At 50.0% G+C, this 12950-nt stretch overlaps 1 protein-coding gene across 2 annotated transcripts in view; it reads right to left on the minus strand.

Moving 5' to 3' along the window:
- Positions 1 to 12950, minus strand: part of FSTL4 (follistatin like 4) — a 443863-nt gene that overhangs the window by 225828 nt on the left and 205085 nt on the right. For both annotated transcript variants that reach the window (XM_024995163.2, XM_002689187.6), the window contains exon 4: positions 7251 to 7499. In XM_024995163.2, the coding sequence (XP_024850931.1) occupies positions 7251 to 7499 (249 nt within the window). The remainder of the gene's footprint in view (positions 1 to 7250; positions 7500 to 12950) is intronic.

Consider the following 12950-nt stretch of genomic DNA (forward strand, 5'->3'; position numbering starts at 1 on the left):
ATCAATGAAGCTAGAGCACACCCTCACACCACACACAAAAATAAACTCAAAATGGCTTAAAGACTTAAAAATAAGACATGACACCATAAAACTTCTAGACGAGAACACAGGCAAAATGTTCTCTACCATAAATTGTATCAGTGTTTTTTTAGGTCAGTCTCCCAAGGCAATACAAATAAAAGCCAAAATAAACAAATGGGACCTGGTCAAACGTATAAGCTTTTGCACAGCAAAGGGAACCATAATCAAAGTGAAAAGACAACCTATGGAATGGGAGAAAATATTTGCAAATAATGCAACTAACAAGGGCTTAATTTCCAAAGTATATACACAGCTCCTACAATTCAATAACAAAACCCCCAAACAATCCAATTTAAAGATGGGCGGAGGACTTAAATAACCATTTCTCCAAAGAAGACATACAGATGGCCTATAGGCACATGAAAAGATGCTCATCATCGCTAATCAGTAGAGAAAGGCAAATCAAAACTACAATGAGGTAGCACCTCATACCAGTCAGAATGGTCGTCACTAAAAAGCTGATAAATAAATTCTGGAGAGTGTGTGGAGAAAAGGGAACCCTTTTACACTATTGGTGGGAATGTAAATTGGTTCAGTCACTACAGAAAACAGTTTGGAGGTTCCTCAAAAAAATAAAATTAAACTGCCATATAATCTAGTAATCCACTCCTTGGTGTATACTCAGACTAAACTAAATTTTAAAAGATAAATCCATCCCTACGTTCATAGCAGCACTATTCACAGTAGCCAAGACATGGAAACAACCTAAATGTCTATCAGGAGATAAACAGATAAATGTACATGCATCTATGTACATACATAGATACATATGATGGACTACTACTCAGTCATCAAAAAGAATGAAATAATGCCATTTGAGGGAGCATGGATGGACCTAGAGATTATTATACTAAGCAAAGTAAATCAGAAACAAAAAGACAAATGCCATATGATATCACTTACAAGTGGAATCTAAAATACTACACAAATGAGTATCTATGGAGCAAAAACAGGTCCACAAACATACAGGACAGATTTGTGGTTGCCAAAGGGGTGAGTGGGCTTCCCTGTTGGCTCAGGTGGTAAAGAATCCACCTGTAATGTGGGAGACCTGGGTTCAATCCCTGGGTTGGGAAGATCCCTTGGAGAAGGGAACGGCTACCCACTCCAGTATTCTGGTCTGGAGAAATCCATGGACTGTATAATCCATGGGGTTGCAAAGAATTGGACACAACTGAGCGACTTTCACTTCACTTCAAAGAGGCGAGGGGTCGAGGAGGGAAGGATTGGGAGTTTGGGGTTAGCAGATGCAAACTATCACATATAGGATGGCTAAACAGCAAGGTCCTACTGCATAGCACAGGGAACTATATTCAATATCCTGTGATAAACCATAATGGAAAAGAATATGAAAAAGAATACACATGTATAACTGAGTCATTGTGCTGTACACTCAACATTGTAAATCAACTATACTTCAATAAAATTAAAAACAAACCAACATCTTTGAGTGAGACAGCTTGGTGGAAAATGCACACATTCCCCTGTGTGGAGCTCACAGGAAAGGCCAGGAAGGTACAGAGAGATTCCTTTGCCAGGCCTGGGGAAGCAGCAGTGGCCTTTGACAGAATGCAGGTGGGGCCAGGAGTGGAAGGGCAATTGGAAGAAACTGGAAACAGGAAGGGGGTGGGGAGAAAGTGGAGGTCAGTGCCAAGAGGCCAGAGCATGCTAAAGGAGGGCACACTCCAGAGGCTCTGATTTTCGTCTCTGGGTCCCTCTGGCAGCTGCTGAGTTTCCCATTCCTTCCTTAGGGGAGAGGAAGTGGCTGGTGCTCTGGTGCAGGGAGGGGCTGTGAGTTCAGGATAACTCAGCCGCCTTTCCTGCAGAAGCTCCAAGCTGGGCCCCTTACTAACCTGCACAGCCAGGAGGCCCAGCCCAGCAGAGGGGCCTTGCCCACTGACCATGGCACCTGAGTCCTCACTCCACAAAGTCTCCTGGGGGAAAAGGAAAAGGCAGTCTCGCCTACTGTGAACATGACTTGCTGGGACTGAATTAAAAAGAGCCCCAAAGTTGGGGGTGATGATGAAGGGTGGACTACAGCAGCAGAGCCCGAGGACTAGGGGCCTCGCTGGGGCTCTGGGTCCCCATGTGGGGAAATGGGAAGGTTGGACTATCTGACAGTCCACTTGAGTTCAAACTACCTAGGTTGGCACACAGGCCTATCTTTTCCCCCCTTGTCTCCATTCATCCATAGTCTCCCTCATCAACCCCAGCTCCCTGTCAGGACCCGCATTTTAATCACTTGCTCTGTCCTGAGAGTCTGCAGGTGTTACTACTTCATGTCTGCACCCTGTGAAGCCCTTATTCACTCTTCAAGATTCATTTCAATTGTCTTTTCTCCAGCTCCCTCCCTAGACATTCCCCTTTTCACACTCAAGTGTACCAATCCCTCCCTCGTCTCAACTGGCAGTTTCCGAAAGCCTTTCATGCATTCCAGAACCTTCCTCTAGACTTGGAATCAGGAGTTTCTGGTTCTTCTCTTCCACCTCTACAAGCTTACCAGGTGAACTTGGATGCCTCACTACATTTCTTTTCAAAAAGTAAGGCAGTTGGAAAGGTTTTAGAATTTTGATCATTTGGAGATCAAATTCTAGTCATTCATTAAATAAACATGGAGGACAAATGTCCTTCTTTCCCCTTGTTCACAGGACATTCACACCCTTGACTTCTAAGCCCATATCGAGTGTAATCACACGTGAGCAGGGCTCTTAGAGCCTCCTGCTTCCGTCCCTTGACTGTGCCACCTGGATGTTTGCCATGATGTCACCATTATCCTGAGTGATGCTGATACTGCTTAGAGAAGAGCACGCATGACGATGTGCCTAGCCCTGCTCATTTTATGCTCACGACAGTCTATGAGGTAGGCATTATCATCACCCCGTCTCACAAACATAGTAAGTGAGACAGAGAGAGCTTCTGTGTCTTCTCCAGGGCAGCGTGGAACGGTCCCATGGCTGGCCTCAAGGTGATGCCTCCAGGCCTGTGCCACCTGCCCCCTCAGTGCGGGCCTCCCCATGATGCTTCCTCAGGCCCCAGCATTTCCCTGGTGTGGGGACCACTCCAGCAGAGTGAAACCAAATCCCTAGGATGTCTGCCCCCACCATAGCCCTGTGCCTGCTGCCCCCACACCTGCGGAAGCTGAGAGTCTGCCTGAGGCTGGGCCAACACAGCTGGGAATGAGAGTATCTCTCCCTGGCAGGGCAGAAGAGACTTGGAAGTGGGGAAATGCCCTGGAGGCATGGGACTCAATTTATATTCCTAAAGCTATAAGATGCTAAAGTAACAACAACGTCTAAATACCCCAAAGAAGAAAAGAAGTCTTTGGCAACAAGTTGTATCTGCTCTGCTAACTTGTAACAGAAGGTTGAGTTTTTATTCCTTCAGAAAAAAAAAAAAAAAAAAAGGTTTGCTAGTGAGCCTATTGTATGTTTAAGTTTCAAAATAAAGAGGCAATTATTTCCTCTGATTTCAAGAGTCTGGGAATTCCCCTCTGAAGCACCAAGGCGCACTTGTGCACTTACAAATGCCATGCGGGATGAGGAAGCTTAAGGGTCTGTTCAGAACTGAACCTCTAACAGGCTCCTTTCTTCCATAATTTCATGGTTTGTTTGGAAAACTGCCTAACTATGACATTGTATCATCTGAAATAATACAAGCCTGGTGTGCTGAGTGATGGCTGAGAGGCAAGCTCCTCTTCTCCAACACCATAGGAGATAAAGCGTGAACTCAGAGCTGAGTCAGGAAAATCATTTTAAAAGTGCCAACTAGTACACAATAAAGGAATGCCATGTCACAAGATAACTTGAGACACAAACTCTAGAAGAAGTTAAAGGTACAGAGAAATCTACCCACTATCTTGGTGTTTTGGTGCGGAGGACAAATGTGACTAATTCTGCCCCAAGGAGAGAGACAGTATTCCACCTCCTTCATCCCCTGACTTTTCGGATGTCAGGAGAGCTGGTATGGAAGCTGCCAATGGCCTCTGAGACAAGGCTGCAGAGTGCAATTTGATTTTCTCACCAGTGAATGATCCCTAAATGATGTATCTCATTCTGTATTCACACAGTATTCCATTGCCATAGCAACTAGAATGTGTTACCACAGGTTTTCTTGTACGCGGTCTTTGAATGCAGCCGCTCCTTCCTTGCACAGCAGTAAGCACCCTGTGACCCCAGGTGGTACCCCCAAGAAGACACCCCCCCAACAAGGGTGCAGGGAAGGGCTCTGGTGGCAGAGCGACTGCTCTGAACTGCAGTGGCCCGGCCTGGAAGCCCACATCCACTTTGCTCCACACACCCCAACCCCATAAGGACCATCCTAATATAGTGACTTCTGGGGGTAGAGAAAGCTCCAGAGAATGAAGTTGTAACTTCTCTTTGTAAAGTCTGATGGGGAAAGAGAATGAAACATGAAGGATTTTAGAATTTTTGTTCGGACAGGTAGAAAGGCATTTTCAAGTTTCCTGAACCAATAACTCCCTGGACATTTGGGACAGAGACAAATTGTCATCCTTGGAGCTCAAGACAGCATTACACACTCTGCTGCCATCTTGGGGTGAGGACTGTAGGAAGCTGTCCTTTATACCCACCCTTCTTTCCCCCAAGAATCCCATCCTGCCTCCCTCTAGCACTCTGTCCATCCATTACCTCCTGCTCCCTGTGAAAGCCAGGGTTCTGGCAAAGATGAAGTTTCTCCCCAAAAGCACCCTCCTAGGGCTTGCCTTCCTCCATGGCCACTGGGACCCTGGGGTCAGTGAACTGCTTGCTGGGCATTCCCTATGGAAACACTAGGGGAGGAGAAGCCGGCTGGCCCTCCTGCCTCCTGGGACTGGAGCTGATGCTGAACCAGAGGCAGTGAAGGCTTCTCTGTGGGATTCAGAGCCAGGGGATGAGGTCTGTAGACAGGGGAACCCTAGCTGCAGGTGGACATCTCCAGGATAGCTTGACTCTCAGCACCTCCCACCTCCACTCTCCATCTACCAGCAAGCTGTCCAAGCCCAAGACCATCCAGGCAGGAGTCCTTGTTCCTGCTTCTGCATCTCCCTCACAGCTTGTGCGTCTCCCTGCTCCAGGCCTGAGGCCACCATGAATTAGATAAATGATGACAACAGGTGTCATTAATACCCTACATGTGTAATGTACCTGGCCCATGCTAAGTGGTTTCTGTGCTGCATCTTATTTACTTTTCTCCACAGAGCAGGTGGAAACTGCCAGCAGCCCCTTTTAACAGCTGGGCAAAAGGCCTAGAGAGGCGGAGTCATGCACTCAAGGTCGCACAGCTGGCCTGCAAACCCAGGTCCCTCTGGAACCTTGCAGGCACCTCTCTCCATTGAAAAAGGGTCGTTTGGAGATCGGCGCTGCCACGGTGAGTGGGTGGGATTTCACAACATCAGTGAAAACCCCATTGAATCAGAAGGATTCGGTGGATAAATTCAATCAGTGTGAAGCAGAACCGAGACCTAATCTGCTCGCCCCTTCTCAACGCTCCCGTCACCCTTCATCACGGCAGGTTCTGTGGTGGTTGACTTTCCCTCGCGTGAAATGAGAAATGCTGTTTGAATAACAGATGGTGAGGGAGGCCATGCACACTCTGATGTAGAAATATAAACCTTTAGAAAGGTGCAGTCTGGGGGAATACTGGAAACTGGAGAATGGAACGTCAGTCTATAACATGCAACATGACCAATAAAGCTGGAGCAAGTGGCCAAGTGTGTTAGTGCTCACGGCTGCCGAGGCACAGGCAGGCCTGGACTGGGCAGGGCTTCCAGGCCTCGGACATTTTTCTTGTGCTTGTTTTGGTTTGATTTCCACATTGGGCCTCATGATTTCTGAAGTGCCCCAGCATTCATGTCACAAGCACACCCATGAAAGGGTCCAAGACTCTTCCCATCACAGGATAAACTCAACAGTCCAGAGACCCACCTGCTCCAGGAACCCCTGCCAGGGCCTGTGGGCGAGGAGGAAAAGCTACCTTCTCTAGGGTTATAGGAGGCCCATAGACTTGGGCTCCTGCATCGTGACTCCTCCTGCCACACAGACCTGATGCCTAGGAGAGTGAGGCCTGAGCTTGGCCCTTTCCTCCTGAAGTCCAGGCCCCCAGCTGTGGCCACACAGAAGTCCCTCTCTGTCAGTGTCACAGGCACTCAGTGGCAGCAGGGCTCCATCCCAGCTTTCTCCTCCCCTCTCGGCCCTGCCCCACAGCAGGTCTGGGACCTCACGCAGGCCCACGTGGGCCCCCCACCTCCAAGATCCCATAGCTCAGGCCAGAGGACCCATTCCCACGTGCACACAAGCTGCTTCTGCTGTCTCACATCACCTAGATTATACATGTGTGACCATTTGGGCTCAGCATCGCAAACATTTCTACAGCCTCTGACACGCACCATTCATCGCAGCCACACAGACACAGAAATTTGTGGCCTAACTCTCGTGTCTTGGAACATCTGTGAGCTGTTGACACCTTCTTGGTGTCAACAAGGCCTTGAGCCACATGTTAGTAAGATGATATTCATGTAAGAAGAGCCACAGGCCTTGCCCCTGAGGCTCTTACCCTCTGCCAGGAGCTGGCACTGCTCTTCTCACTCAAGGACAGGGCATGAACACTTTGGCCCCCTCCTCCATGGAGATGGTCTGACGTCCATGCAGGACCTTCCTTAACTTGCTCTGAGGTGCTCTAGACAGGCCAGACAACCACTCTAGGCCAGAGTTGGAGTGACTGCCATGCTGGGAACCTCTGTCCTGGGGTGGGGAGGGGCCCATCTGACTACTTTCTATGCACAGAGTGACCTTCTGATTCATGAGACATAGTCCAGAGGGGTCAGTGTGCTCCCTGCCACCACCTGGCAGGACCCACCCTGTGAGAGAGACCTGGGCAGTGTCTTTTAGCCTGGACGCTATGGACATGGGCTCTGCACCAGCCCAGACTTCCTGGGCCCTCTGGTTCTGCTCTCCCAGGCCCTTCCTCAAGGGCAGGGGCCTCTGGAGGTGGACGCAAATGCACATGCAGCACTGAAACACTGCTGCTGCTTTTAAGGCTCCAATCTTCCTCTTTGTCTATTTTTTAAAAACACATTTAACCTGTAGACTCAGCACCCAGGTCATTTGCCAGAAAGGCATTAGAGGATCTATGATAAAACCCACAAGCACAAAGGCACAGAGCCATCTTCCTACCTTTAAGGAAGCAGTCCTTGTTGCGGACCATGACGATCTTCTTCCCCAGCAGGCAGGCAGCACGGTGGAGCTCACAGTGGTTTTCGTAAACCCTCCCGTCTGAGCCACACACGGGCACATAGCTGGGCCGGCAGGCCTCCAGGCATCGGCACTCGGGCTCCCCTGTCTCCCTGTTGAGCATACACCTGCTCCCGCGGCCGCACAACTTCTTCCCGCAGGAGGCTGGCAGCTCGTCGTGGCTGGAAAGTCCTGCGAGGCACACAAACACAGAGGGTCAGCCGCCAGCACTCGCGGGCATGGGCCACCCGCATGGCTCTCTCAGGCTGTGTTGGCCAGAGTCTGTGAAGCCAAGGCATCGGGGCTCAGCTGCCCCATGGAGCCCCTGCCCCTCCAATGGGTGGTGGACAGGAGTGCTACAAGCAATGCCCTGTCATGTAGAGCCCAGGTTTTATGTCTGGCTCCCACCAAGCATCTCAGACACAACCCCTGCCCGTCCTGGGAGGGAGGAGTCAACAGAGGGCCATGCGGAGGTGGTAAGGTACCAATGGACCCTGCTGACTGAGAGGCGGAGGGCTTGCCAAGGGATGGGGGCTTGAGCCAAGGTTCCTGTAACCACCATGCAGCTAGCATTTGCCTGCCTTAGGGAGGAGACCTGGCATGAGCAGGGGTTTTGTGCAAGAGTGGGGGTGGGAAGTAAGGGGTAGCAAGATGTGGGTCTGTCTTGCTAGATTCAGAGAGCCAAGTGGAACTTCAGTCTGATACGTTAGGCACTGGGGAGCCATGGTGGAGACTAGTAACAGTGGAGTAAGGAGAAAGTGGTTCTCTAAGTGTTTAGGAATGGGGGCAGCCAAGGCAGGGAGGTCAGAGGTTGACCATTTCCTCTGGAAAGAGTATGGTTCTCCAAGACACAGGAGCAGGGGTAGCACTGGCACTCCACTGCTCAGCCCTTCCCTGGAGGCTCAGAAGGTAAAGAATCTGCCTGCAATGTGGGAGACCTGGGTTCAACCCCTGGGTTGGGAAGACTCCCTGGAGGAGGGAACAGCTACCCACTCCAATATTCTTGCCTGGAGAATTCCATGGACAGAAGAGCCTGGCGGGCTACAGTCCATGGGGTAGCAAAGAGTCAGACACGACTGAGTGACTAGCAATAACAACAGTCCTTCTGGCATAATAGCACAGCCTATGTCCATGGGCAGGAGGGCTGAGATCATGGAAACAGCAGCTGCCGTGCTGCTGTGTGTCTCCTGTACCCAACACACACCCATGATGATCTCAGGCAGTGGTGTCCCGAGCTCACACACCAGAGCAGTGGGGCAGAGTGGTTTCTTGCTGAAAAGGCTCACTTACGTGGACGCTTAAGCAAGCATCCATCACCTACGGGACATTCCTCAGGAGCCCAGAAAACTGGATTATGGCCACGTGGCATTAATGGCAATGGATAGGAAACTGAGAATTATAAAAGGATATCAAAACACAAATAATTGAAACATATATACAGATTTTACAGCCACAGAAGTCTTTGCTTTTAAGTTTTAATTAAATTTTCTTCAAAATATTGGCAAGACAGAATGGCCCTGACAGTCAAGACTGAACTTTCAGCCTCAACTCCTACTCTATGGGATTAAAATGCCTAAGGAAAAAAAAGCAAAACTTGTTTTTGGTTAAGTCTGCTTTTCATCATTATAGATTTGAAAGGAAAAAAATCAGTTATCAGTAGATTAACTGCTTGATTCAATAACTCATTTAAATTCTTCCAGCCTTGGCAAGCTAAGAAATATTGACTTTTTCTTGAATCATAATAAGCTAGAAGGTCAAAATATCTCTTAGCAGTATAAAAGTACAGATCCTAAGTGGGCGTGTGAATCTCCTTTATCCACTTTGCTAATTGTTGGCGTGTCACTGCAAAGACTCAGGGGCATTCATGGGCCCCTGCTCGCCCTGCTGGCAAGGCTGATGGGCAGAGGAAGCTGGGGTGCTGGCTCGACAGTGGGAGGCTCTGGGCTGGAGGCCCCCCACCCACAGTGTCTATGGCTGCTTTGCCACGGAGCGTGTTTGATTAGCAAAATTCTCCTGGGTTACCCGGGGAAGTGCTGGCGGCTACTAGAAGAAACTAACAGGCTCTGAAAATATCAGCCTTTGTTTCTTTCCAAGACAATGCTGCCTTTGTATTACTATTTTCATCAACTTTCCCGTGTGATGTGAAGGACACCCACTAGTGGCTCCATTTAAGACACTGAGCCCAGCTTTCTGAGCCTCTGGTCTCACAGTGCCTGCTTTGGGGGCTTTGCCCTGGCTGGGCTGCCCACGGAGACAGGCTATGCCCTCTCTCTGGGTACCTCAGCCTCAGTGTACCCCTGGGGCCCATTTCGGCTGCCCCTGCCAGTCGGAGTGCCCCTCTCTGAATCCTCTGAGCCCAGGAGGGCCTGCCTGATTCTCTGGCCTCAGGAGATGCCCAGGGTACAGAGCCTTTATCTTCTTGCCCTTGCCCCCATCATTGACTCAGGATTTGTGAAACACAATAGTTTTCAAAGCTGTCCTCCCTAACTCTGTTTAACCCCCAGGCTAGAGGCTGGGCTGGGAGGGTAGAGGGGGACCATATGCAGCGATCTGCTCAGGGGTGTATCTCTCTTGCTTTCTCCAAGAGGGGAGCTGGAGGGATGACAGTACGAAGGGGAAGCCACTGTGTGTAGAGATGGGCCTTTGCTGGGATACAGGGGGCTGGAACCAGGAGGGCAGAGCAGGAAGGCCCTTCAGAGACCACCTAGTCCAGTGCAAACATCAAAGGAAGGGCCAGTTCGCATGGGCAGGCACGGGGAGAGTCCCCTCTACCTGACCTTGGCCCTCTGAGATGCCCACAGCCCAGGCTGCAGCCAGCGCCTCTGAGGAGCAAGCAGCACTGCACTGCCCAGGTCTGATCATCCTGCCAGTGTGGCTCTGGGGGCCTCTACCAAGCTGCGCTCTGAGGGGCCAGTATCAAGAAAACACTCGTGCCGACCTGTGCTCATCCAAGCTGCCAAGACACTCAGGTTCTCTCCAACATGGAAATGGGCTGTTGGCACATATGTGATTTCTAATGATCTGCAACGAGGACAAAAGTCGCTTGAAAGCCCTGCACTGCCCTTCCCAGTCTGTGGCCGGCAAGCCCACAAAGAGCTGAGAACGTTGTGCATGGGGGTACAGGGGCCCCGGCCCTGCCACCGAGACACCCGCCAAGTGTGGTTTCAGAAACGAGTCCCTTGTCGCCACTTCCTCCTTGTTATTAAAACAGAATGAATTCCCCACTCCTACCAGGACGATGATAAACCAGTAATGGGAAAGGTAACCAAGTGAGACTGCCAGCAACTGCCTACAGTATTTATGGGTATGACCATGATGCCTGGAAAAGATATAATGCGCTTAATTTATAGTCATAAAGAAAGTCATTTACCCAGGTTAGAAACCGATCATCTCACCAAATAAGTGCTTTTCAACACTAATTAAATTTACTGAACACAGTCAGACATGGGAATTGTTACATGAAAGTTATGGTGGCAGAAGAAACAAGTCCATCTGTAACCAGTCAGTGCTAAAGTCTCCCTCTGCAATTCAAATGAGGATTCTCCACGTGACTGCCCCAGACCCGGAACTGCTACCTCAGGGCATGGGTGGAGGCAGTGGAGGATAGCAGTGGTCAGACAAGCCACCCAACCCCAAGAGAGGGATCAGAGGGAGCAAGCCTTCCCCATTCACCGGGAGCAGGAAGCGTTTCTTGTTTTGTCACCATTGACCGCAGGGCAGAGCACAGACAATTCGGCTCTTTTGCTCCCAAACTCTGACTCAGTCTCAACTGGTTCCTTGCACAAGGCACACTAATGAGCAGGCAACCTCTCCGAGCAGGATATGGCCTGAATAGCACAGGGGGGAAACCCCTTAGTGTTCCACTCTGGGATGCTCAGTGCCTTCAGGTACATTTGCCCGGTGCGGTGTTCCGTCTGAGAACTCAGCCTCGGCTCGCCTGCTGAGGAAGCCCCTCCCCTCACACGGCCTGTGGCGGTCATTCTCCGTCTCTCTATGAGCAGTACTGCCTCAGTCCCCTGGGGAAGGGCTGGAGCTGAAATCCCCACTACCTGGCCACATGCCACCACAAAGCCCTAGTGAGGTGATGGCATGGTTCTATGGTGGCTGCAGAATCACGAGTCATGTACAGATGTGACAGCTGGACAGTAAAAAAGAAAAAGAAAAAAGGCTGAGTACTGTTAGGTAGGTAGAATAGGGAAAAGGAGTCCAAAATGGCGGTGGCTAAGACAAGGAAGGTCAAAGGAAGGTCCGAGGACCAGAGTGAAGACTTCAGGCAGAACAAACAGCACTCCTGGCTAAGCCCAATTTGCATAGGGCAGGCCCAAGTGGAGGAAAAAAATGTAAGAGGAGGAGCCAAAGCGCTTTCTCACGGACTCTCTCTCCCATGTGCGTGCGCTCTTCTCTCTCTCTCTCTTCTCTGTTCTCTCTCTCTTCTCTCTTCTCTCTCTCTTCTCTCCTCTTCTCTCTCTCTCCTCTCTCTCTTCTCTCCTCTCTTCTCTTTCTCTCTCTCTTTCTTTCTCTCTTCTCTTCTGTCTCTCTCTTCTCTCTCTCTCCTCTTTTCTCTTCTCTTCTCTCTCTCTTCTCTTTTCTCTTCTCTCTCTCTTTCTTCTCTCTCTCTCTTCTCTCTTCCTTTTCTCTCTCTCTCTTCTCTCTTCTCTCTCTCTTCTCTCTCTCTCTTCTCATCTCTCTCTCTCTTCTCTCTTCTCTCTCCTCTTCTCTCTTCTCTTCTCTCTCTTCTCTCTCTCTTTCTCTCTCTCTCTCCTCTCTCTCTCCTCTCTCTTCTCCTCTCTCTCTCTTCTCCTCTCTCCTCTCTCCCCCCGCCTTTCCCCTGCTATCTTCTAAATAAAATAGAGCTATAACTCTGATTTGCCTAAGAGCTGTAGCACGGTTTGTCCAAGACCCGAGAGCTGTGATGCACCGAGGGCTTTAATGTCCGTCGCTCCAAATCTTTGTTGTGACGAGACAAAGAACCGAGGAACATACACTTGTGTGACAGTACCGAAGAATTGATGCCTTCGAACTGTGATGCTGGAGAAGACTCTTGAGAGTCCCTTGGACTGCAAGGAGATCAAACCAGTCAATCTGAAAAGAAATCAACCCTGAACATTCTTTGGAAGGACTGATGCTGAAATTGAAGTTCCAATACTTTGGCCACCTGATGCGAAGAGCTGACTCACTGCAAAAGACCCTGATGCTGGGAAAGATTGAGGGCAAGAGGAGAAGGGGGATAACAGAGGACGAGATGGTTGGATGGCATTACTGACTCAATGGAAATGAATTTGAGCAAACTCCAGGAGATAGTGAAGGACAGGGAAGCCTGGCATGCTGGGGTCCATGGGGTTACAAAGAGCTGGACACGACTGAGCGAGTGAACAACAATAACAGTGGCTTCACACTCTGCAGGGCCCAAGACAGGCCAAGGAGAGTGGGTGCGGACACTGAAGATGAGAGGCAGCACATGCAGTCCCAAGAACTGGTCGCCCTGCCTGCTGATGGCCTCACTGCTGCCTGCCCTAAATGCCTGCCTGTCACTGCAGTGGTCTCTGGTTTCTGCAGACAGAATGTATTTGTACAGGGATGAAGGGCCCACCTGTCAGCAGACATAGGCATACACAGATTATATGCGTTACTTTCTGTGCATCG

This window comes from Bos taurus, chromosome 7 (genome assembly GCF_002263795.3).
Source record: "Bos taurus isolate L1 Dominette 01449 registration number 42190680 breed Hereford chromosome 7, ARS-UCD2.0, whole genome shotgun sequence".
Lineage (NCBI taxonomy): Eukaryota > Metazoa > Chordata > Mammalia > Artiodactyla > Bovidae > Bos > Bos taurus.